The sequence below is a fragment of the Vombatus ursinus genome, unplaced genomic scaffold (assembly GCF_900497805.2).
Source record: "Vombatus ursinus unplaced genomic scaffold, bare-nosed wombat genome assembly UNPS02014779.1, whole genome shotgun sequence".
Classification (NCBI taxonomy): Eukaryota; Metazoa; Chordata; class Mammalia; order Diprotodontia; family Vombatidae; genus Vombatus; species Vombatus ursinus.
Window position 1 is genome coordinate 53,330,564 of NW_020954557.1, and position 27,035 is coordinate 53,357,598.

A 27,035-nucleotide genomic window follows, 5' to 3' on the forward strand; every position below is an offset into this window, starting at 1 on the left:
TAGCTGTTTCTCTGGATGTGGATAGCATTTTCCATCACAAGTCTTTTAGAATTGTCTTGGATCATTCTATTGTTGAGAAGAGCTATGTCAATCATAGTTGATCATTGCACAAAATATTGCTGTTACTGTGTACAGCGTTCTCCTGGTTCTGCTCACTTCACTGGGCATCAGTTTATGTAAGTCTTTCCAGGTTTTTCAGAGTTGTTTTAATTTGCATTTCTCTTATCAGTAATGATTTATAGCATTTTTTCATGTGACTATGGGTTAGTAAAGCTTGATTTTCTTATAAATAATCCTTAAGCTAGTTGCCTCACAAGATTATTGTGAGGAAGTAATTTGTGTATTATAAAGCACTGTCTTCAGTGTGAGTTACCGCTGTTCATCCCATCCTCTCTGTTTTGGGAAGTTAATTTGATTGTTATACACAGGAAAATTTTCTTTCTTTAGCTGACTACTACCTTGGCCAGAAAAATTAGTGAGCATTAAACCATGTTTGCAGATTTTCCTTCACTGAGGTACTGAAGGACAATGCTATGCTCAGAGGATGTACCTTAAGTCTCTTCTCCCAATAATCTTCTCATTCCTCCCTTGTGGGGTTACAGCTTAAAAATGAGGAGAATGAGGTTTTTCATGTCTTTACTTAGATAGGTTGAAAAATAACAGCACCAAATATTTAAATTCTCTGGTGCTATCAGTATCCCCAAAGTCTTTTTGTTTAGAAAATTATATTTCCTTCTCTTCTGTTTTCAGGTGGTCAGATTTTTTTTCAGCTCTCTAAAGTTACTGTCAGTTCCATAAAGATCTTCTTCCTTAAGTTTGCACCTTTAGCCACCTTATTGTTCCCCATCCTTCCAAAAAGTACTGACGTTATTTGAATTTAGTTTACTGCTGAGAATTGCAATTCCATTTTCAAGTCCTTCAACAGCCTGACTTCATCATTCACCTTTTAGTAATCCAGTTCCATGGTGACTTACAGTATCATCAGAGATTTCATTCCATCTTTAAAAGAAATCCGAGTTATTTTCTAGTAAGTATGCTTATTTATTTTTCTCAGAAGACCTGTAGCTTCTGATATCAGGTAGAGATTTTTCTCTTTTTCTTATTGGCAAGTCCTAGACTAGGCCATATCTAACAGTTTTAGCCATTGTCAGATCCTCAGTCGAGATGTAGATTGTGGACATCTATGGGGACAAAAAGTCTTTTCAAAAAAATCTTTAGTTTAAACATTCTTTTCTTTTAAATTTTGATTTCCAAATTCTCTCCCTTCTTCCCCCACCAACTAAGAAGGCAAGCAATATGATTTCAGTTATACATGTGAAATCATGTAAAACATTTACATATTAGCCATGTTGCAGAAGCAAGAAAAATAAAGTGAGAAAGGTATACAGAATTCATCAGTTCTCTCTCTGGAAGTGGATAGCATTTTTACATCATGAGTCCTTTGAAGCTCTCTTGGATCATTGTATTGATCAGAGTAGCCATGTCTGTCACAGTGTAGTCATCTCCCACTTCTCACTTCACTGTGTTGGTTCATATAGGTCGTGCCATATTTTTCTGAACCCCTCCCCCAAAATATTTTAGCACAATAGTACCCCATACAGTCATATGCTACAACTTGTTCAGCCATTTGCCAATTGATGAGCATCCTCTTGATTTCTAATTTGTTGCCACCACAAAATAAGCTGCTATAAATATTTTTGTACATACATATTCTATTCCTTTTCTTTTCTTTTTGGGATACAGACCTAGTAGTGGTATTGCTGCATATTGCCCAGTTTTATAGCACTTTGAGCATAGATCCAAACTGTTTGCCACAATGGTTGGACCACTTCACTATACCATTAGCAGTTCATTAGTGTACCTATATTTTTCTTCCATCATTTGTCATTTCTGATAGTTCTGAGTACTGCAAAGTTGTTTTAATTTTCATTTCTTTAAGCAATAGTGACTTAGAGCATTTTTCCACATGATTATAGATAGTTTTGAGTTTCTCTTCTGAAAACTGCCTGATCATATACTTTGACCATTTATTAATTGGGAATGGATCTTTTTAGTTTTAATAAATTTGACTCATTTCTGTACACAGTATATATTTGAGAAATAAGGTCTTTATCAGAGAAACTTGTAAAATTTTTTGATATTACTTCACTGTCTGTGGTACCTTTTAGCAAAATATAGTTTCCCTGATTATCTTTTAATTAAGGCTATTTTTGCTTTTGTTTTTGTCTAAGATCATGCTTGCTACCCTTGCCTTTTTTTTCCCTTTAGCTGAAGCATATTAGATTCTGCTCCAGCACTTTCTTTTAACTCTATGCAAGTTGCTTTCCATTTCAGATGTGTCTCTTGTAAACAATATTGTAGGAGTCTGCCATCCACTTCTGGGTGAACTTGTCCCATTCACATTTACAGTTACAATTACTAACTGTGTATTTCCTTCCATTTTATAATCTTCTGTTTCTTCTTCCTCTTTTTTAACCTATTCTTCCTCAAAAGTCTATTTTGCTTCTAAACACCATCTCCCTTAATCTGACCTCTTCTTTATCATCCCACCCACTTCTCTTATCTGCTTTCCCTCCTATTTCCCTGTTGGGTCAGTTGTATTTTTGTATCCAACTGAATGTGTCTGTTAATCCCTCTATGAACCAATTTCAGTGAGAGTGAGGTTCAAGCATTGCCCACCCCCATTTACCCCTCCATTCTAAAAGCTCCTCCTTGCACGCCTCTTATGTGAGAAAATTCTTCCCATTCTCTCTTCCTTCTCCTTTCTCCCAGGGTGTCTTTCTTTCTTACCCCCCCCCCTTTTTTTGAAATCATTCCAATGTAATCAACTCATACCCATGCCCTCTGAATATGTAAACTCCTTTTAACTGCCCTAATAATGATAAAATTCTTAGGAGTTACATGTATCATCTTCCTATATAGGAATGTAAACAGTTTGTAACTTTATTGAGTCTGTTTATGGTTGCTCTTTTCATGTTTGCCTTTTTATCTTCTCTTGAATGTCAGATTTTCTCTTCAGCTCTGGTCTTTTCATCAGGAATGCTTAAAAGTCCTCTATTTCGTTAAATTTCCACTTTTTCCCTGAAGGATTACACTCGGTCTTGTTGTGTAAGTGATTCTTGGTTGTAAGCCTAGTTGCTTTGCCTTCTGGGATATCATATTCTAAGCCTTCCACTCCTTTAATGTAGAAGTGCTAAATTTTGTGTAATGCTGACTGTGGCTCGATGATATTTGAATCGTTTCTTTCTGGCTGCTTGCAATATTTTCTCCTTAATGTGGGAGCTCTGAAATTTGACTATAATATTCCTGGGAATTTTCATTTTGGGATCTCTTTCAGGAGATAATCAGTAGATTCTTTCAATTTCTATTTTACCCTCTGCATCTAAAATATTGGGGCAGTTTTTCTTGATTATTTCTTGAACTATAATGTGTAGGCTCTTTTTCTTTTTTTTTTAATATATTTTAATTTTTTTTTTTTTTAGGCAATTGGGGTTAAGTGACTTTCCCAGGGTCACACAGCTAGTAAGTGTCAAGTGCATGGTCTGAGGCCGGATTTGAACTAAGGTCCTGTTGACTTCAGGGCCAGTGCTCTATCCACTATGCCACCTAGCTGCCCCAAGGTTCTTTTTCTAATCATGATTTTTGGGTAATACAGTATTCTTAAGTTATCTCTCCTTGATCTGTTTTCCAGGTCAGTTGTTTTTCCAATGAAATATTTCATATTTTCTTCTTTTTTTTCCATTCTTTTGACTTTGTTTTATTGTTTCTTGATGTCTCATGGACTCATTCACTTTTGTTACCCAATTCTGCTTTTTAAGGAGGAGTTAGTGAATTTTTGTGTTTCTTTTGCTGTTAGGCCAATTCCATTTTTAAGGTATTATTTTCTACAGTATTTTTGTGCCTCTTTTACCAAGCTATTAATTCTATTTTCCTAATTTTCTCACTGTTGCTATCATTTCTTTCCCCAATTTTTCCTCTACCACTTGTTATCTCTTTATTTAATGCCCCAAGGAATTCTCCTCAGGTTTAGGTCCATTTAGCATTTTTCTTTGAGGCTTTGCTCATAATTGTTTTCACATTATTGTCTTCTTCTGAGTTTATGTATTGTTCTTACCTGCCACCATAGTAGCTTTTTATGGTTAAGTTTTTTTTTTGTTGTTGTTTGCTCATTTTTCCAGTCTATTTCTTGTCTTTGAATGTTATCTTGAAATTGGGCTCTGTTTCCCTGGTGGGAGTGGGGAGTGGGATTCACCGTCCCAAACTTCAGCCTTTTTTGTTCTACTGTTTTCAAAGCTAGCTCTGGGAGACTTCAAATTTTTGATGCTTTTAAGGTGATGTGATCCAGGGAGAGGTATGGTCACTGCTTTCCTGGTCTTTATCCTGTTATCCTGCAGCTGCAAGTGTTAGCACTCCTCTTGGCCATGGAACTGTCACCAGGGCCCCTGCTTTTCTGCAGCCACAAGTGCTAGTGTTTCTCTATGCCTTGGAACTTAGACCAGGGCCTTTGCTTCTTTGTGACTGACCACAAGCACTCTTTCCTGCCCTTGACCTATGACTGAGAACTGTGTATTGGCAGTAGAGTTGTTAATCAGTGCCAGTTGCATCCAGTGCCAGCGAAGGGTCTTCCATAATCTCTTATTGACCAGTTGCCAACACCCTTCCCATCTCTCTGGGCTGAGAGCTCCCATGTTGTTGCTGCTGTCATAGCCACCTCCAAGACCATGGTTGGTGCTGCAGCTGTACTCTGGGTTGATTCCTACCCCAGTGTTACAGACCTCTCTTGCAGATCTCCTGAGTTGTTTTAGGCTACAAAAATGTCTCACTCTGACCTTTTGTTGTCTTTTCTGCTCCAAAATGTGATTTGAGGAGTTGAAGTTGTTTGGAGGAGAATGTTGGGAGAGTTCAGCTGGTAGCTGTCTCTCATCCACCATCTTGCTTCCACCCTCTCAGTCATAGGATGTTTGAGTTAGATGAGACCTTAGAGATTATCAAGTTCAATACATTCCTTATGTATTGACCTCTAGGGTCCCTTCTAGTTCTAAAGTTCTAAATTGGGAGGAATAGCTAGTAATGTTGGTTGACAGGATCCAGAAAGACCCCATTGGGCCAAATATAATAAGATAAAATTAATAAGAGTACATATTAAGCCCCATACTTGTATTAAAAAAGTCAACTGCACAAAATAGAAAATGGGGAGGATGTGGCTTACTCAGCAGTTAGTTTGAAAAAGGATCGCAGGTTTCAGTGGACTAAACTTTGCTACAGTATTTTGACAATATGTAATGGCAGTAAAAAAAAAAAGCAAATATAATCTTAGCCTGAATCAAGAGAAGTACAGCATCTAGAACAGGAAAAGTGTTAGCTTTGCTGTACTGTATCTTGGTCAGATTACTGCTGGAATATTATGTTCAGCTCCATGCTGGATAGTGCCTGGAGGAAGAAAACCAGCAGGGAGAAGGACCTTGCAATCATGCCATGCCACAATTAGTTGAAGAAATTTTGAGGAGAAAAGATTTAGGGAAAATATAACTGCCTTCAAAGATTGAAATGACTATCACTCAAAATAGAGATTAGGTTTATTTTGTTTATCCTTAAAGAGTAGAACTTGGAGCAATGGATGGAAGTTACAGAGACAGGGGCAGATTTAAGCTCAACATTAAGGAAAACTTCCTAGTAATTAAGAGCTATCCAGAAGTACATTGGGTTGCTTCAGAAGGTAGTAGATTGCTCCTCGTTTTAGAGATCATCAAATAAAAGTTGGATGTCCACTCATTGGGAATGTTGTATGAAGTGTTCTAGGAGGGACTTTGGGGTTCTCCTAATTTTATGATTCAACAATGCTCTTCTAAGAAATCAAGGGCCAGAGATGACTAGTGACATGCTAAAGGTCACATAGTTCAGTGGTAAAATTGAGACTGAAACTCTTATGTCCTGACTTCTATTCCAGTTTTATTATAACTGTTTTCTGCAAGTTTTCTTCCTTATATTACCCTGGGTGTAGCCTCTTGAGAAGTAGGTGAATTTGGATCATCCCTGATTAAACTTTCAAGCCCAAACTCCAGGGCTACTCTGTGTTATTAACCTATCAGAGAAGCAAAATGACCTAGTAATTTCTCATGACCACATCCTAAATATCATTTATTTCCTAGGGAAGAAATCATTCAAGATTCCGCTTTGCCTTCAAATTTAGACATAGTTCCTTATCCACTAATTTCATTAAATTTACCAATGCAATATGCCTTTCCCCATGTAAAGAAATATATAGCTGTATAGCTCACATTGATGTTGTGTACAGTATGTTATTTTGTAGCTGAATGTGAGAGGTGTTAAATCCTAAAAAAAAAAAAAACAAAACAGGAGCCATTATGTGTTTCTTCTCGTGAAGGTTTTTGTTTTCTTTGTTTTTCAGTTGTTTGTTTATTTGGTTGGTATTTGAGATCATCAGCCATTTTAGTAGCCATTTTTATATAACAAATGTTAGAAAAACTGATTCAGGAAGAAAATTAGTCCAATTTGGTTATCCTTTTTTCCTTACAGAAAATGTGAGGTAGATAGTTACTACAAAACTGGCAAAACTGTATTTTGCATGATGGGAAATTTTTTTTTCCAAGTGTGAATAAAAGATTATCAATGATGAAAAGTATCTTTTCCCTGGTATATTCTTAAGCTTTTAGAATAGGGCAGAGGTTGAAGGATTATTTAATGTATGAGGTCTTAGCCTTTTTTGTATGTCATGAACCCCTTTGGCAAGTCTGGAAAACTTGTAGACCTGTTCTCAGATAAATGTTTTTAAATACATGAAATAAAATGTACAGGATTACAGAGGAAACCAGTTCTATGAAATAAAATTTTTTTTTCTTATTCAAGTTCATGCCTCCCCCCGAAATCTGCCTGTGGACCTCCACCAAGGGTCTTTGTATCTTACTTAATAAACCTTGATTAAATGATGCAGTTACTTAGTTTTATCTGTTTTGTTTTTGTTTTTGTTGTGTTTTGTTTTTTGCTTTGGTTGCATTAGGGTTAGATTTTATCCTTAATATCCTGATATTTTAAAATTCTGCATCCACAGGAAAAATAGTTTCAAGTAAGCTGAAGGTGGTAACATGTTTCCATTTCATTTCCTTTTAGGAACCACGGCATTTGCAATTTTTCAGTGAATTTGGCAATAGTGATATTTACATGGCATTGGCAGGCAAAAAGACCCACGGAGCCCCAGCAAACTATGGATTCTGTTTAAAGGTACAGGCTTACTATTTTGATAGATGCATAAAAGCAGGCCACAGCTTTTTTAGGTAAGCTTTAGTTTCTTTTAACTTTTTCTTAAGATAAAAAAGAAGCAGCTTTCTCATAAATAGGAGAATTTTAGTGGCTTTTATTTCAACAGGTGTTACCTTCAAGATATGCATTAATGCTAAACAATGTGCTGTGGCCTTCTAGCCTAACAAAGCAGGAGGGAGCCGAGACCTGAAACTGCTCTATGCAGATGAAGAGCAGAGTAGGACGTGCTGGGTGACTGCGATTAGATTGCTTAAGGTACTCTTTCTTGTGGAGCTAATTCTTCTCCAATACTTTTACCATATAAAGTAGAGGAATTTTCTAACTTTAAATATTACCAAAAGTTAGAAGTGTTCTCTTGCTCTCTCTCTTTCTCTGTCTCTCTCTGTCTCTGTCTCTCTCTGTCTCTCTGTCTGTCTCTGTCTCTCTCCCTGTCTCTGTCTCTCTGTCTCTCTGCCTCTCTCTGTCTCTCCGTCTCTCTGTGTCTCTCTCTGTCTCTGACTCTCTGTCTCTGTCTCTCTGTCTCTGTCTCTCTGTCTCTTGTCTCTCTCTGTGTGTGTCTCTCTCTGTCTCTCTCTCCCTCCCTGTCTCCCTCTTTCCCTCCCTCCCTCTCTTTCTGGAAGAGATTATCTTTACATTTAAAAAAATTATAGAGGTTAAAAGTTTCATGTTAATTAGAAACTGATGATTTCAGGTTTATCTTTTCTGTAAGACTATTACATTTGAGGCCAATTTGATTTATTTCTGCCTGAAATTAATATAACACAATTAATGGTAGTCTTTGGCATTATATTATTTCCATGATAAAAATATATTCTTTAAAGCATCTGTCTTTACAATGCTTCCTCTGCATTTATAAAAATGTTACAAATGTTACAAATGATGGTCATCTATTTACAAAAATGTACCCAACTAGTATAATATAATGTAATCAATTTAGATTTCGTAATTATTAGATTAAAATCACGGGCTCCAAGTTCCTTTCCACCTCTAAAATTTTTAAATTTCAGTTCTTTGATAAATTTTGCTCTGAATATAATTTCTTAGATCTGTATTTGTACTACATAAGGATCACTACTGCAAGGAAGACAATTCTTAAACTTTTTAGTTTGTGTATTCACTCCTTTGGGGGTCATAAAGAGTTCTGTTAGTTGAATAAACGCCAAGGAGAAGGATAGAAAAAAGGAATGCATGCTCTAAAAATTAAATATAAAGGGCATATGAAGAAAGATGCTGTCTGCATCCAGAGAAAGAATTGATAACTAGGAATATGTATAGAATAATTTTACATATAGATACCTATATGTGTCTAATGGTAGCCATCTCGGGGGGGGGATAAAAAAAGAGAAATTTACATGATAATTTTGTTATTTGAAAGGAATAGCAAGTTGTACATAGTAGATTTGCAGTTTAATGTGCCATCTTTTCTTTTAATTGTACTATGTTATAGAAATGCTTGTTTTATTCCATAAATTAAAAATAAAATAAATTAAAAAAATAAAAACAACATTCAAATGATGGATATACCATCACTGTGATACAAGTCAATTTGATGCCACTTTGAGCTTGTTCACCATTTGTTTATAAAGATACTCACTTTGGAGGCAATGACACAGATGAGTTAAAACCGATTCTTTTAATAAGTATGGTCTTGCATTGATTGAAAAAGGGTCATCTGAGGAATAGCATTTATATTCAACAAAAAACCTCTTAGGATCATGGATTATTTAAAGCTAGAAAGAACTGTAGAGATCATCTACTCAAGCTCCCTTCATTTTACAGATGAGGAAACTGAGGACAAAGGAGGTGAAATCACTTGCCCAAGGTCAGTTAGGTAGTGACAGAGCAGGACTTGAACCCAGATTCTCTGTCATAAAATTTAGTGCTTTTTCTACAAGGTACAACATGGCACCATCCTATTAGTACTATTGCCCTTGAGATATGATATTTACATAAGCAAAAATGTAATTTGTCACTCTAAATTAGTTTGTTGCAGTTTTTGTTCTTAAAAATCCAGTGTTTTGGGGCAGCTAGGTGGCACAGTGGATAGAGCACCGGCCCTGAAGTCAGGAGGACCTGAGTTCCAGTCCACCCTTAGACCAAACACTTGACCCTTATTAGCTATGTGACCCTGGGCAACTCACTTAACCCCAATTGCCTAAAAAAAAAAAAAATCCAGTGTTTTTCTGAATACTTAATTTCTGTACTACATGCATAGACTTCTTCTGTTGATATTGCTTTGTTCTAAACCCAGTCTAGTAATTTGAACTCATCCGGGCTTTATTGGTGAAGACTTAACATTAGTAGTATGTGTGTTTGACATTTCTATTTATATATTTATAGTAAAGCAATAATTGGCCTGCCAATTTAATTTATAAGGTGGACTAATAAATCTGAAAGGGGTTTTGTGATTATTTGGTATTGTCTTTAGGTACAAATACACTATATATATAGTATATATATAAAATACTATACTATGTATATACTCTATATAAACATAAATACTACATATACTATATAAGTATTATATATACTATATATAAATATAAATACCATATATAAATATAAATACTGTACTATATACATATAAAATACTATATATATAAAATGTATTACATTATATGTCTTTTTGTCACCGTTTAGGTCATCTATAGTTTGTATTCTAAGATTGTAACACTCCAGGATTTGCATTCCACATAATATTACTAGAACACTAATTTTTAAATATGTTTTGAATATGTGTTTTCATGACATTAGAATCGGTGAAAGTGCAACAAAATTTTCCAAATTTAATTCAATCCACTAGCCTCTTTCTATTCAGTTTTAGGGCTTAGATGATTGTCCATTTGTAGTGCCTGTCTAAACAGGCAAACCATCAAAAAGTATGTCAAGTCTGGATAATATGCATTTGTCATTAACTTGATTTTTCTTTTTCTGTGTAGATTGCTGAGTAATAGCCCAGAAAGGTTCTCTCCATGATTATATTAAGATGGTGGATTTCTTGGTAGCACACCTCAGATATATCAGTTCCATGATGCTCTGCTTATCAGTATCAAGTTAGGAATAAAACGAGGAGGCATAGGTGCTTTCCAGGGTCACATTGGATATCCTGAATTTTTTCCTTGTAAAGCTATTTGGGATACCGTGAATGCTTAGGGGAATTCAGTGTATGGACAGTTAAGGATCTGTGCTTCTTTTGCATTCTTCTAGTTGATTTTTTGAAAAAAACTTCTTATTAACACCTCTAGCTCTGTGACCCTGACAAGTCACTTAACCCCTCTGTGCCCCTGGCATCACTAAATTCTAAACATTGCAAAATAGGTGCAGATATGCATTGGTAGGGGGAGTATATTATATAGTTCAGTCCTGATTATTGCAATTAATAAAGCCACCTGATATCGCATTATTAGAATTCACGCTGCCTATTTTCATTGGGCTGGAATAACTTACCATATTTTACATAATTATGACTTCTAATAGTACAAATTTGAATATATACAACCACTAAAGGGAATTAATTTCAAATAATCAGGTGATATTTAATAACATTAAAGTTTTATATTTAAGTTAAAAAAACTGGAAAAAAAATAATGGATAGAGAATGCATGGTTAAGCAGCAGTTCATGTGAAAAAGATCTAGGAGCCTTAACTGTAGGCTCAAGATGAGTCAGCTGATGTGAAAGCCAAAAAACAGCGACAACAACAAACTAAGGCCAGTTTTGGCTGTAATAATAGAAACATATTGTCCTGAAAAAGGGAAATGATGGTTACATAGTGCTCCAATCTGGGTGCCACCATTTAGGGAAGACATTGACAATCTACATCATGTCCAGTGGAGGGCAGCCATGATTGTGAGGTGACTGTAAACTGAACCATTGTGGTGGGAGTAGTTATGATACTCACTGAAACATTCCTGTAGCATTCTGGGCCAAGCAGGTATCATTTCTAAATTGGACCAAATAGATACAATCTATGGGGAATTTCTCTTCCATTTAGATTTTGTGCAGGATATCCAGTGTTACCCTGGAGAGCACCTATGTCTCCTCGTTTTATTCCTAACTGATACTGATAAGCAGAGCATCACGGAACCATTATCTCCGAGGTGTGCTACCAAGAAATCTTCTACCATCTTAATGTAATCATGGAGAGAACCTTTCTGGGCTATTACTCAGCAATCTACACAGAAAGGTTAATGACAAATGCGTATTATCCAGACATGACATACTTTTTGATGGTCTGCCTGTTTAGACAGTCACTACAAATGGACAATCATCTAAGCCCTAAAATTGAATAGAAAAAGGCTAGTGGATTGAATTAAATTTGGAAAATTTTGTTGCACTTTCAGTGATTCTAATGTCATGAAAACACATATTCAAAACATATTTAAAAATGAGTATTCTAGCAATATTATGTGGAATGCAAATATTGAAGTGTTACAATCTTAGAATACAAGTTACAGATGACCTAAATGGTGACAAAAAGACATATAATGAATATAAGTAGACTGTATCCTAATACAAAGAATAATTTTTTTGAGCTATGCACAAGGAACCATTTTAACTCTGCCTGCCCAATTTCCCAATTAAAACATCATCCGGAGAAATGCATGAATACTAAAGGAAATGGGTTGGTCATGCACTGAGAGCAAGGGATAACATGGACAGTAAATTAGCCTGTCCATTATTGTATTGATGTCCACAAAACATTAAAAGACCTAGCAGGGGAGGAGAACCTGCGGCTCCAAGGTCACACATGGCCTTCTAGCCTTTGGTGAAGCCTTTTGACTGAATCCAAGTGTTACAGAGCAAATCCTTTTATTAAGGGGATTTCTTCTGTGAAATTTGGATTGAGTCAAAGGGCCACACTTGAGGACCTAGAGGGTCTCATGTGATGTTGAGGCCGCAGGGTCCCTGACCAAAGGATACCCTCCAGGGCATTGGGTAGATCCTCAATCCAGGTATAAGAGTCTTCATGAATGAGAAGGTGTGAATAGGTTGACATCTGCACCTTTGGAGAAAATACCCACAAAGATGAGCTCCAATGATCATTTTTCTTCAAATAATAATTGAAAAAAAAATCAGAGAACTTAAGATTGAAAAAGGAATTTAATGCAGATTTAGAAGTAAAGCTATATATCTATATGTGGTAAAAACAAAACCTTAAACAATTATCTTTTTTTCTTTGACTTAAAAATAAGTTGGTGCATGCAACATAAGTCATTTTCCTATTTTTGAAGTTTAAAAAAATATCTCTAGGAGGGAACTAGTTTGTCTGAATGGTTTCCAATATTTCCAATAACATATATCCTGAGGGTGAGATTTTAATTCCACTGCCTCCCCTAAATATCTCTTTTAAGCTCTTTGCAAAGAAGAGAATTTATCAGGGAGCCAGAGAGAAATCTTGTCCCATTGATGTTTCATGTACAAAGTAGAATAAGCCTAAAGGAATAGCTCCCAATTTCAGGAGATAACTACTCAAGGACAAGTTTATGGAAAGTAGTTGCATTTTTCACATATCTCAAACCCTAATAGCAATTATATCAGGGATTTTTAACTCTTTTTTTGGTGTGTGTCATGGATCCCTTTGGTGTTCTGGTGAAACCTGTGAATCCCTTCTCAGAATAATGTTTTAAATGCACAAAATAAAGTGTACAGTATTACAGAGGAAACCAATTATGTTGAAAAACAGTTATTTAAATATAGAAAACATAAGTACAGATGCATATACATATATACACATGTACATATGTGAGTATAGGCACATACATACATGCATATGCATATAATACATATGTAAAGTTCCCAGACCCCAGGTTAAGAACTTCTGCTCTAGATTAACTTTCTAAGTGTTTTTTTGCTGCTTGACTGTCTGCTGTATTAACACCCACAACATGGATAATGTAAAGATTAATGTTGAAAGTAAGCATTTTTTGCTCACAGCCGTGTAGTTCCTGTGGATTTTTTTTTTGTTGTTGTTGCTGTTCTCATGCTTGAATGTGATATGCTTTTGCCTCTTCCCTACTACTTTGAATTCTTGGAAATTTAAGCAAAAAATGAAAGAAGTGACTTAATATTGTTGACATCACCAAAGTATTTGATTTTTCTAAAACATTGCCTATGACACATAAAGACATGACCTCAGGGGTCTTAGTTATGTGAGAATTTGTGAAATAACCTAGTAGGGTCCTTGATTCACTGTTCAAAATCCTATGGTTCTCTGTCTGAAGGAACCTTTTAAAGGTACAGCTAGGTCCCAGTTAGCACAAATAATGAATCCTGTGAAGTGGTCACATTATTTGAATTTGCATTGCATATTTCCATTGGACTGGAACCAGTTACCATATTTTTACATAATTATAACTTTAGCGCAAATTCAACTGTATGCAACTACTTCACAGTATACATTGTTAGGAAAATAGAATCTTCCCTTTGTGCTTTTTGTAAACGTGGAATCTTAAGAAATATGAGACCAAATTGTGTAGCAAATTTAAAGCAAAAAATTGGTTATCCAGTAATTTGTTTAAATGAATTTCCCAACTGGCAAGCAGCATACTTCACTAAATAGCAGCCTATTTGATGTTTAAATAAGTAATGTAGAAATAATATTCTGTGATCTTTGGAAACTTGAATTTTGGAGAGAAATGATGACTTCCTTTAGGTAGCATTCTAAGGTGTTGTTTTTTAAAACCACAACTCACTTCCAATTTTTTCTTTAGCAAAGCCTCTGATTTTTCAAAAAATATTTTCAGAAGTTATTTTAAGTTAAACATGTACAATTCCAAAGTGTTGTGATAAAGTCAGAAGTAAAATATGAGGAGCTTATTTTTACACGAGAGAGGTGTTTCTTGTCTATAATTCATGAGATGAAAATGATGAAAATATTCATTTCTCTTTGCAGTATGGGATGCAGCTGCACCAGAATTATATGCATCCATGTCCAGGGAGAAGTGGTTGCAGCTCTCAGAATATGTCACCTATGGTAAGTACCGGACCAGTGTACTAAATTTGTGCCTTACTCTAATGTGATGTTGTTCAGTTTGGTATTTTAAGTTCTATTGCTTCACTAGGAAGAAATAATGAACTGGCATGTTTTGTTTTCTTTTCTCGAGACTTATCACAGAAATCTTAAGTGATGAAAGTCCCTTCATTATCTGTTTCATTTGAGTTTTGTCATGCTTTGCAATTTACTTTTATAGTTTTATTTTTTACATGGTGTTTCTTGATATATCCCCTTCCAGGTAAGCCTCATTTGTTCTTTACAATTTTGTTGAAACTATAGCTATATTTTTGAGTCACATGATTATTGACTTGCAGTATTTAAGAAAAGTTATTTTAGGAATAAGCTTTCAGTAGAGAAATTGTAGAACCTTTTCCTCAACAATGCTGATCATATTAATTTCATGAGTGAATTTGTGCGATTGTGAAAGTTTTTTTTTTTTTTTTTTAAATTTAGCCAGTAGTTTGGACCTGAGAAGAGTAAGACATGACATTCAGGTCCTGGCTCATGACCTAACACTATAATATACTAAAAAACAATGAATGCAGATCTCTTTAAGTGCAGATCTCCTTCCACCAAAAAATTAAATGGTACTTTCAGAGTAGTATATGAACTATAGGGCCCTCTCTACCTAATTCGTCATTTATGTAACCAGGACATTTGTTGATGCATGCGTTATAGTGTGGGGTCCTTTAAAATGTGTTACGATACAAATACGATTTCCTTTCCTCAAGATCTGACATTAATTGCCTGTATATGAATCCAAGAAACACATTCCTGTACTTTAAATATGTGCGTGCTATTTTGGTGGTAGCCCGTAGTGATAAATATATTTAGAATTTAGATTTCCATGTTAGTGTTACAAGTAAGTTAACTTGTATTTTTGAAACCTGCATTTGCATTTGGATTTACAATATTCTCTTCATGACTGTGCCCAAGGAAAGAACATTTACCCTATGTGTAATGTAGCAGATGAAATGCTCAGTTCTAGGAATGAGGCATGAAATAAAGTTGATTAGAAAGCTTGATAGACTATATAGGAAAAGAGCTCCAAAGCAGTTAGTGATGTTACTTTAAGTTACAGAAGAGTGAGTTTCCATCATTGTATTGTTCTGCCTACAAAACACAAACTAAGAGCTACGTATCTTGTTGAATTTTCTAGAAGCGACCACTTTAAAATGAACATTTTGCAAATAACTTGACCACTTATCCTTGTGTTTGAATTTATGCATGATGAAAAATAGATTTGTGAGTTTGAGGGTTATTATATTCTTGTGATATCCAGAGAATGTAAAGAATCAGGTTGGCTAGACCCCTTTGGTGAACTTGGGCATGGGTCTGGATGGTGGTCGCATAGGGTGGGGAAGGCATCAGTGAATTAATCTGTATTATTGGCAAGAAATACTCATATCAATAAGACCTCATATCCATTGAGAGCAGTAGTTATTGCAGACCTAATCCTAAAAGGTGGATATGTGTGTGTGTGTGTGTGTGTGTGTGTGTGTGTGAGAGAGAGAGAGAGACACACACACACACACACACACAAAGAAAACCCCAAATCTCCCTTTGGTAGCTGCACATTCTTTCAAAGAACTAAAGTTATGATGTTCAAGCAATGTGATAGCACCTTGATATTTTTTTTTTGGTGGGCAGTTGTTTAATTTTTAGAAAATATGCTACTATCCATCTGTCCACATTACTTTTGCAACAGTAACAGTATGCAGGTATGATATTATCACCCTTCTTATTTGGAGGTAGTACAACTGATGACCATCTTATGGGTTTATTTGTGAGTGAAAAGACTGGTATGAGATTGGTCCTTTATACAACTAGTCCTTTCATTTATTAGTGCCTGGCTCATTACCTAACACTATAATATATTTATGAAAACAGTGATTGCAGATCCCTTAAAATGCAGATTGCCTTCTAGAAAAAAAAAGTTGAATGAAAATGTAAGAGTAGTATATGAACTGTTTGGGCCCTGCCTCCCTGATTCATCATAAATACAACAAGGGCATTTATTTGTGCATACACTGTTGGTGGGCCACTGTTTTGATAAATATAGAGACATTTGTGATGGCCTGATTTTAGCTGTAACACTGCTATCCTACACTATTATAAAACTGTGCTTAAGAATAACTTTTTACATCAAGGTACAGTCTGTGATTCCTTTTGCTCACACAGAATCCCAGTGGCATATTTAAATGAATGCTTTGTTCATTCCCTTTCAGAATGCTCTTTAGGGACTTTTTTTTTTAACAACGACAACAACAAAACCAATAGTAATGAAAGCTAGCATTATATAGCTCTTTAAAGTTTGCAAGGTGCTTTACAAATATTGATTTTTATCCTCACAACAACCCTGGAAGGTAAGTACAATGATAATATATATAATTATCACACATAATTTAAATCCCCATTTTACAGATGAAGAAAATGAGGCACAGAGACTTTAAATAACTTGTCCAGAGTCACAAAGCTTGTAAGTGACTGAGGCAGGATTTGAACTTGGTTCTTTCTGACTTCAGATTCTTCACTTTATCCATCATGCCACCTAACTTCCTAATGAGACATACTAATAGCTTATAAAATATATGTGAGGATGTCAGCTGAGGAATGAACATGGAGAATTTCTTTTTCTTGCTGTCAACTGACCTGCTGACCCTAGCCAGCTGTATCACAATGGGGGTAAAAGTAGGAATAGGTGATAATGATATTTTTGTCCTTTACTAGCCCTAGAAAAGACAAAGGGAATCCAAATCTTGTTGATATTCCAATGCAAAAATCATATCTTGATGGCTTAGGATATTAACTGGATGGGTCCTGGTGAAGCAACAGAGCCTTCAGAAACATTCAGACTTCTTTACAGGGAGCACTTTGCCCATTCCACAGAAGAAAGTGCTAGAAAAAGGAGATTTTTAACTCAACTTCACAGATTCTAATAATGCTTTTACTGTTGCTTTCCTGTATGGTAGAGTGAACAAACTGAAAGCAGCTGTTTAAGTCAGATTATTTCTCACATTTCTGTGTTAAATAGAGGTAAATTCTTCATACTTTTTATTTCCATTATGTCAAGGAAAATGGATACTTTCTGTATTTTTGCATTAGCTTACCCCACTTACAGTCAAGTAATTAGAGGTATAGGATCTTGTTTTTTTCATTGCTGACTTATGTACTCAAGAAAAAAAAAAAAAGAAACACCTGGTTGTGTTTATTTTTCTTTCCTAACAGTATTTCTGTGTTATCAGGAACTTTAGATTACATAGCCCATCTTGGCATGTGAAGATAGAGATATTCTAAGGATAAAGCTATCATTATGATGGAGGCTAGATACTCAGTTCAGACCTACGTGTTTGAGGCAGGTGGAGGCGTTTTATTAATGTCAGCAAAGCAGAAGTACATCTGGCTGGTCGACAGCCGTGCCCATAAGATCACGGGGTGAAAAGGGCAAACTAAGGTGTGACAGCAAATAAAGATTACAGAGACAGCATCTGTCTGGAAAGAGCAGCTGTCAGTTATAACATAAAGGAGCCTCTAACAAATGGAAGATTGCATGCAGGATCTCTAGAAATAGAGATGAACCATAAAAAAGATGGTTGAGTGCTCCTGGTTTGAAGAGAACATCACAATATGATAATAGACTCTGAAGTATAACGTGGCACAAAGTAAGTCCTAAGTTTTTTGTGGGAAGTGTTTTTATTCAAGCACATACTTGACTGTGATCTGTTACATGAAACAAGGACTGGCTGGATCCAAGAAGACAGATCTAAAAAGTCCTTACTGAGCCATGGGGTCCCCCAGATGCAGGTAGGAAACTAATTTACCATTAGATCTTCATTTTTATCCCTTCCTTATTATCTGATGGGAAATAACTGTTAAAGACTCTATTTATGTCCTTTTGAAAGGTTATCATTATTTGGGGGATGGGAGTGGGGAAGGGAAAGAAAGTGTGTTCAACTCTATTGTAGCCTGAATTGAGATTCTTCTGACTGGGTTTTTTTTTTTTTTGTTTTGTTTTGTTTTGTTTTGTTTTTTGTGTATGTATGTGTGTTTTATATATATGTGGTTTTTTTTTTTTTTTACAATTTGCTAGTTTACGGGCAACTGACTCAATGTTTGTTGGAGAGGCAAATCTTTACTACTACTACAAAAAATCAATAATTAGGAATCAGGGTTTTCTGTTCACAACTTTGAAGGAAAGAAATGAAGAAAGTTGTTGGATTAAATCAAGATGGCATTTAAGTCTTTTTAGTTCTTGCTGGCATGAGACAACGTCTCTGTCATCCCTCTGTTCGGCATTAAGAGACCTGTCTTTATAGCTCTTACGTTTATTTGTCCTACCTCACAAAGTGAATATTGTGTTTTATAAAGTTACAAGATGATTTCTATCTTAACTGAAAATTTAAAATTATTCTATGATTTCTATCTTAACTGAAAATTTAAAATTGTCCTGTAAATCATCTTGTAACTTAATAAAACACAATTTTCACTTTGTGAGGTAAAACAATAAATGTAAGAGCTCTCAAGACGGGTCTCTTAATGCCGAATAGAGGGATGAGAGAGATGTTGTCGCATGCCAGCAAGAACTAAAAAGATTATTGAAGGCCATTGAATTGATTATTCCTTTCTGAGTTATATTTTTTCAACCCTGAATGAGAATGTGAGCATGTCGTATTGCTTCATTTGACAGATGGATTCACTCTGTATTGTATGTTTTTAATCTTTGTAGTCTATCAAGTTAATCTTACTGTACTAACAACTCAAAATAATTAAAACAAATATTTTTTTTTCCTGTTTTAGGACCTTCATAATTTTTTTAAAAAGGTGTTTTAACTTCTTAATTTCCTGGAAGGTTTTTTGGTTCAGTTTGTTTGTCAGCCTCCATTTCTCAGTGGATCATCATGCTCTAGAATGAAGAACAATATTGGAGGACAACCTACCAAAAATATTTTAATATTTAAAAGTGATTTTTTTTCCAGAGAAGCATCTCAGAGAATTCTCTTGTTGCAATGGACTTCTCGGGCCATAAAAGCAGAGTTATAGAAAATCCCACCGAAGCCCTATCAGTTGCTGTTGAAGAAGGATTAGCATGGAGGGTATAATAAAAAAAAACTTTTTTTCAAAAGATTATTTATAATTTTTGTTTTTTTCATTCAAAATCTGAGAAGTGTTTTTTCTTCTCCCCTGCTCAGAAAAAAGGATGTTTGCGACTGAACACACATGGTAGTCCCACTGCTTCTCAAAGTTCCTCAACAAACTTAGGTATGTTTGTTTATGTTACTGGAAATAGAATTCCTGTGTAAATGTGCAGCTGACTTTCAGGATGGAATTTCACTTGACTGTGTAATTTTAAGAGAGAAATCTTGAAATGTATTCATGTGATTTCTTCAGCCATTCATAGGGCACAGCCATGGTTTCATCACAGAATTTCCAGGGATGAAGCCCAGCGATTGATCATTCAGCAAGGACCTGTAGATGGGTAAGTATGGCATCTAACAGCTGCTTTCATTAGGACGTGCAGAGACAAGAGCGCATCCCTGGATTGAGTGTGGCTGTTCATTGCTCCTCCCACAGTCTGTAACTGGCCTTTTCATTGTCACAAGGAACAAAACAGATGAAGGCAAAAATAAATGAGGAAGATTCTCCTCAGCTGATTCCTCAGCCATCACTTACATTTCCCACTCTGTGCCAATTTGAAAAAGTTTATTGTTGGTCACAGATGTTAATTATTGAAAAAAATAGAGCTTGCTTTTTGGGTGCTAGTTAAGTTGGCAGTGGTGGCTGGGGAAAAAATGACAACAACAAACATGTTTTGATTTAAGCATACAACTAATTTGCTATGTTAGTGTGTACATATTTCCTCCTCAGATTTATTCCTGCTAATTACAGTTTTCAGGTAGCTTTTTTGGAAAAAGGAATAATTGTCCCCTATTCCAACACCTGCCCAGAGAGGGAAAGGGAAGAGGAGGAACTTGTCTGAACAAATTAAATGCTCTTTCCTGTTTCTGCTTATTTTCTATTTTTATTTTATTTTTTTTTATTTACTAGGCAATGGGGTTAAGTGACTTGCCCAGGGTCACACAGCTAGTAAGTGTTATGTGTCTGAAGCCAGATTTGAACTCAAGTCCTCCTGAATCCAGGGCCGGACCTCTATCCACTGCACCACCTAGCTGCCCCCTTAGTTTTTTATTTTTGATTGTATCCTTTTTATTTTTTTATTCTGTTTCTGCTTATTTTTACTGTTAGCTTTTAATCTTCTCTAGCTCATTTATATTCCTAATTGGTAGAGATTATGAGAAATGTTATGTGTGATTTGGGGTCGGTGTTTACAGTTATACTCCTACATTTTCTTTGGTGCTTTGATGAACCAAATAAACTCAAAGAACGTTATAAGACCTTTACTTTTCCTTTAGTCAAATTAAAAAAAAAGTTTTATGTTCTAAAGTACCAAAAGGTGCTTTATGGACAAAGTTTGCCTTGCTATGATGCAGTTTCTTTATGGGAGTTTAAACATAGAACTTATTTAGTTATGATGATGTTGTAGTGTTATCTGAATTCCCACAAGGCCAATTGTTTTCTTACTCATCCCTTTCATCTTAATTTCAATACTCTAATAAAGGTAGCCAAACAATTGAAGAATATATAAAATTTACTGGGTTTACCAACCAAAACTGTCTGCAGACTGGTAAGATTTCCTACTATCAAATCAATAAAGCAAGCGTTTATTGAAGCACCTATTATGGACCTGGCACGCTGGAGGCCCTGGGGGCCAAAGAATGAAACAACTCCAACTTGGGGCCTAAGTACATATAAAAATATGTATAGCCTATTTATAAAGCAAATATTTTTGCATATATATACATATCCATTCATGTGTCTATATAGAGAGAGGGAGATAAGATATGGTGTGTGGTGGGGGAAGAAGGCAAGGCTTCATTCAGAAGATGATACTTGAGCAGTTTCTTAAGAAGAGAGACAGTGAAGCAGATGTAAGGAGGTGGTGCACTCTGAGCTAGGCATGGAGAATGTCCAATGCAAAAGCATGGAGATGAGAGATTGAATGTTGTGTGTGAGGAACAGAGAGAAGTCCAGTTGGGCTGGATGACAAAGTTTAAGATGGGGACTCAGGTCCATTAAGGTTAGAAAGATAGGTTTGGTAGGCCCAGTTTATGTAGCTCTTTAAAAGCTGATTTGAAAAGTTTACATTTTATTCTGTAAGCAAGAGGAAGACAAATGAATTGGTTGTGTAAGAATCACAAATGGTTAGATCTTTGCTTAAGGAAAATTATTTTGGCAGCCTTGTGGGATGGACTGGAATGGGGAAAATTTGAGGCAGAGAGACCAATTAGGAGACTGTTAAAATAATGTAGGCAAAGAGTGGTGAGAGCTGAACTAAGGTGGCAGCTATGCTCACGGAAAAGAATCGGAAGCAAGAAATGTTGTGAAGGTAGAAACAATAAGATCTGGCAACTGATTGGATATTCCAGGTGAAACAGAGGGAGGAATTGAGGATACAAGCCTGAAGTTACAAGCCCGAGACCCTGGAATGATGGTGATGCCTTTGAGAGAAGGTGAATTGGAAGAGAGGAGATTTAGGGGGCAAGATAATACATTCGTTTTTGGACACGTTGAGTTTAATATTTCCCCAGAATATTCCATTTGAAATATCCAATATACTGTTGATGATGCAGCATTGAAGCTTAAATAAGTCTGGGAGTTATCTGCATTGACGACTAAATCCACAGAAGCTAATAAGGTTACTGAGAGAGAGGGGGAGAAGGGAGAGGGTTTAGGGAACAACCGTGTGGAACACTCACTTCTAGGTGACAGCTCAGAAGGAAAAGTCTAGGAACAAGTAAGCCGGAGAATAAATTTTAAAAACTTAAATATTGAAATGTAGGTTTTGGGGAAGCTAGATGGCACAGTGGATAGAGCACCAACCCTAGAGTCAGGAGGACCTGAGTTCAAATCTGCCTCAGACACTTGACACTTAGTAGCTGTGTGACCTTGGGCAAGTCACTTAACCCCATTGCCTAGCCAAAAAAAAAAAAAGAAAGAAAGAAAGAAATATAGGTTTCAAGAATAAGAATGTCACAGTAAGAGTTTTGCAAACTAATAAAAAGATTGACAATTGGAAAACACTAGATGGATGTTGTGTTAGATATTGTGGGGGATGCAAAATATAACATAGCTGGTCTCCTGTTCTCAAACTGCTTAAATCTTGTTAGAGAACTCTATTTTTCTTAAAATATTGAATATTTCAGAAATTTTCATTAGTTCTGTTTTATACTTTTAGTTATTCTAAATGAGGACTTATTATAGCTTGCATATAATTAATAAGAAAACATTTTTAGCCAAGTGATACTGGTGATTTAATGTCAAAGACATTTTAATTTCAATAGAAGATTTTGTGGGGACTTCATACTGATATCTAGGTAAATAAGATTTTTATGCACGGGATTATCACAAGTATTTTTTTTGAAAATGGAAAAAATATTTAAGATTTGCAAATAGCAATTGATCAACAAGCACTTACTGGGTACCTACTATGTGCTAGGCAACCTCATAGGGTTATCATGAGGAAATTGCTTTGTTAACCTCATAGCATTATGTAGATGTGAGGTATGACACTTTATTAGAGATTAATATTATATTTGAAAGACCACCTGAGTTACAACATAATGGGAGCAGAAAGCACATAGGACTTTTAAAAAAGGCTAAGGTGATTTGGGGAGGATTTCTACATTATTTTTCATCCACATTCAGTCTTATGTAATTTTGATATTACAAGAATATACAAAGAATATACCTTTGTTTAGTTAGCTTTCTTCTGCATCACCCTGGAAATAATTGGTCCACTAGGTGGTGGTGGTGTTCTACTTAGGAGAGAAAAAAGATTTACAACTTGATTTACCAATAAAATTCACTTTTGTCCTATCTGCCAATGATGTAATGTCTGGAATTTCACACTAACACAAATGAAATGGGACTATCATTGGAAGCTCAAATCTAAATGCGTTTCTAACTAAGCACCAGGGGAAGTAGCATAGGATTTGCCAGTGGGGTTTGTTGAAAACAGGCTGTTTGCCAGCAATTAATACAACACTGGTTTTATGCTGTCTTGCCAGTAAATAAGGATCCATGTCTGGCAGCATTTTTATTTCAGGCCATTAGGCCATGTCTTGTTTTGTAGCTTGATATATCAGATTTTTTTTGCCTCATTTTTCAAGGTTAAATTTTGTTTTGTTTTACAATTTTTTTATTGTCTTTATGGTCCTTGTATTTTTCCCATTTTATTAAATTTTCTGCTCTTATCTAAACAAAAATCATTTCAGGATTATGGCATTTAGTCTATTCCTTTCTTACTGTTCTCGTTGTATAATATGACTGTAACATTAGCAACCAGACTAAAAAAAAAAGAAGAAGAAGAAGAAAGAGATAGCAAACAGCATACCAAAGTTAAAAAAGTAGTTAAGGTCTCTTTCCAGGTGGGAATTTTTCTTTTTCAGGGCTTGACATGACTTGTGAGGTAAAGTAATAGGATACCGATGTCATTTCTTCTAGTTAATAGAGTATTCACACTTAGATGTCAATACTCAATTTCCCCATATGAAAACCACATGTTCCGAGTTGTTGATGCTTACAAAGCATTTTATTTTTTGGGGGAAAGCTATCAGAAACCTGTTAAAAATGACATACTTTAACTTAGATAACAGTTGTAGTTCAGATTTTCTGAGAAAAATTGCACAAAATTTTTTGACCTTGCTGAGTTTATTTCATACCATTGAAATTCACATGAAAGGTATATATGAATGGGTTTATGGCATTCAGACATAATTGACACATTTACTTCTGTGTTTGGCTTTCTATTTCTTTGAAATCCGTGCATTCCTCAGAAACAAACTGAACTGCCTTGTTTCTCCTTAGAGTTTTCTTGGTACGGGACAGCCAAAGCAACCCCAAAACCTTTGTACTTTCATTGAGCCATGGACAAAAGATAAAGCATTTTCAAATTATACCAGTAAGTAATTTATCATTGAACATGCTTGTATTGGGAATTGTCTTGATGAGTACAATTTTGGGAAACTTTTTATTCTTTTCTTAAATGTTGTTTGGAAGCTTTTGTTTTGACTGGAGCTATGCTTGGCACAAATATCTTTTAGGTCTAAATTAATAGAAAGAATAGAGAAAATGTTTGAAAAATTGAATTTCCTTCAGTTGTATAAAATTGATTTAGCAATGTTGTATTCCCTGCCACCTATTGTTACAAGACCACTGTAAAGAAACCTTCTTCTGAATTTTATTTAGTTCTTTCTCTGTGAAACCATCATGTTACAGCTTTGGTCTCTTCAGTTCTCCTAAATGCCCTGCTTTACGACTTTGCAAGGAAATATTGTGAAACTTTGGGGAAGTGTTGACACATACGTTTTCTGAGTTCAGGTCAATTTCTAAACTACTTTTTTTGAATAAAGTATTATTACTCTGATGATGATTTTATCATTCTCATCTTTTTTTAATTGGATTCAGACAGAAATAATCCTCAGGCAAGTTGCTATCCTGCTGTTTATTACTTCTTTATAATCAAAGTGCCATGGACTTACTCAGGTAGATTTTAAAAACCTTGATTTTTATAGTTGAATAAAAGACTTGGGATGTAAACTCATCCTCTGTAGGCTTGCTCAGAGCATCTTTGGTACTAATGCAGTAGCAAGCAGAATATTAGGAATGACATATTACTTCTAATTGTTCTCACTTGATCTTCAGCTCCTCAGCCAAGTCTCTATACTTTGAAAGCTTTTCATTTGGTGTAGCTTGGATTATGAGTAAAATGTTTTTTGGTTTTTTTTAACTTTTTATGAATCAGTGTTCTGCCCAGGGAGTTGTGGGAAATGGTCAGTCTGTGATAACGGTCTGGTTCCATTACAATTTATTGGTTGAATTCTACATGATACTTATATTTCTAATGTGGGGACTTGTCCTATATCACTTCAAGGAAGATCATGCATTTATGATGTATAATTCTAGCTATCAGGTCATGTCATGCTAAATATTTGATAGATACTAAATTTTTACAGACAGTGAGGATGTAGCACAGTCTTCATTATTTCTTTGCGTTTATTATTGTTGTTATAATCTTATTTTCATCTTTTTTTGGGGTGGTGGTTCATACAGAAACAAGTCAATGCCCTTTTTTTTTGTATTTAATGTCCTATGAACTATTATACAGGTATATGAAATAATGACTTAGGTACTTCCTGTACCCACATGATTTTAATTTCCTATGTCAGACTACTACTACTACTACTACTACTGCTACTACTACTACTGCTACTGCTGCTACTACTACTTATAAGACAACTTATTTTTTTCTTCATCTTTGAGGGCAGGATGCTGTCCAGTGATAGGGGTGAGCTCCAGGGAGGGGGTTAGAAATGCCCTCTGCTCTCAATCAAGGACATTAAAACTTCCAGGAAGAATATTTCTCCATTTAGTAGGCATTATAGCTTGATGCTTGCATTACTCCTGAATTTTCCTCTTTTCAGAATGATCTGGAGCATATAAATTGTGCTTTCCTACTTTCTTGATTATATGATCAGTATTTTCCTGCAAGGGTCAACTCGTTAATGCCAATGAGTTTAATGCAAAAAAAAAAAAAAAGATGTTCTATTAGGTTGATATTTCATTGCTTTAAAATTAATTTAATGATGCAAGCTGTCTGAATATTTATATTGAATACACAGTTAAGAAGTTAAGAGATTGGAAGTTAAGAGAGAAAACTTAAGCTTGGAAATGTGTTTTCTATAAGATATAGTCAATCACAACCTTTTGTTTACTTTGGCAAAGTAATAAGGCCTACTGTATTGTTAAAACATCTAGGTAAATCTTATCAGGTTAATTAGCGGATATTGGGGAGGGGGCACAGAGCTACATTGTACAGTAGAAATACTTAACTTGAGAATGTCAATGATATTAAAGCTTGGAAGTGAAAGCTTCCTCAGTCCTACTTCCAAAGTTGCTTTGTTTCTGTTGGGACATAAGTTTGATCCCTAAACTCTCACGGGGAAAATATGATATTCTGTAGGCTGTTGTTGATCTAAGGCATTTTCATTTTTGCCACCATTAAGCAGTTTATCATTCCCCTTGCAGCTAGAAGATGATGGTGAAATGTTTCATACCCTGGATGATGGTCACACAAGATTTACTGATCTCATACAATTAGTGGAGTTCTACCAGCTCAATAAGGGTGTACTTCCTTGCAAGTTAAAACATTATTGTTCTCGGATTGCTCTTTAACTAAAATGGAAGTCACCCCACAAAGAATGGAGAGAAAGGAATTTCAGAATGATTTCTTAAAGTCCATGTGTTGTGGAAAAGCTGCCATTGGTGAGAAGAGTAGACAGTTCATCGATAAACTACAAAGAATAGTCTGAATCATAAATTAGAGGCCACCTTCAATTTGCATTGAATTCAATATTTTAAAATACATTTTAGTCTAAATTAAACATTAAAAACTTATTTTTGTGTGTTCTGGTATAGTGTTATAGTTCTGTAATCCTTCCTTTAAACAGGAATCTTTTAAACACTTTTGGGTTTATTTACTCTAATAATGTTGCTGCTCTCTTACATATGAATATAATAAAAGAAATTCCTTGAGCTCAAAGTGAATTGTTTGTTGTCTCAGTTCTTCACTTCTGTGGTGTCTTCTTTTGGGTGACTCACAATGTATGGTATGTCTAGGAATGCTGGTGCGTGCCCATAGTCAG

At 35.3% G+C, this 27,035-nt stretch overlaps 1 protein-coding gene across 2 annotated transcripts in view; it reads left to right on the forward strand.

The window, feature by feature from the left end:
- GRB14 (growth factor receptor bound protein 14) overlaps nucleotides 1-26,733 on the forward strand; it is a 148,662-nt gene extending 121,929 nt beyond the window's left edge. For both annotated transcript variants that reach the window (XM_027866106.1, XM_027866105.1), the window contains 8 exons: nucleotides 7,129-7,239; nucleotides 7,438-7,533; nucleotides 14,173-14,253; nucleotides 19,251-19,367; nucleotides 19,464-19,533; nucleotides 19,663-19,750; nucleotides 24,199-24,292; nucleotides 26,419-26,733. In XM_027866106.1, coding sequence (XP_027721907.1) covers nucleotides 7,129-7,239; nucleotides 7,438-7,533; nucleotides 14,173-14,253; nucleotides 19,251-19,367; nucleotides 19,464-19,533; nucleotides 19,663-19,750; nucleotides 24,199-24,292; nucleotides 26,419-26,565 — 804 coding nt within the window. In that variant the 3' untranslated portion in view covers nucleotides 26,566-26,733. The remainder of the gene's footprint in view (nucleotides 1-7,128; nucleotides 7,240-7,437; nucleotides 7,534-14,172; nucleotides 14,254-19,250; nucleotides 19,368-19,463; nucleotides 19,534-19,662; nucleotides 19,751-24,198; nucleotides 24,293-26,418) is intronic.
- Nucleotides 26,734-27,035: the final 302 nt, after the last annotated feature.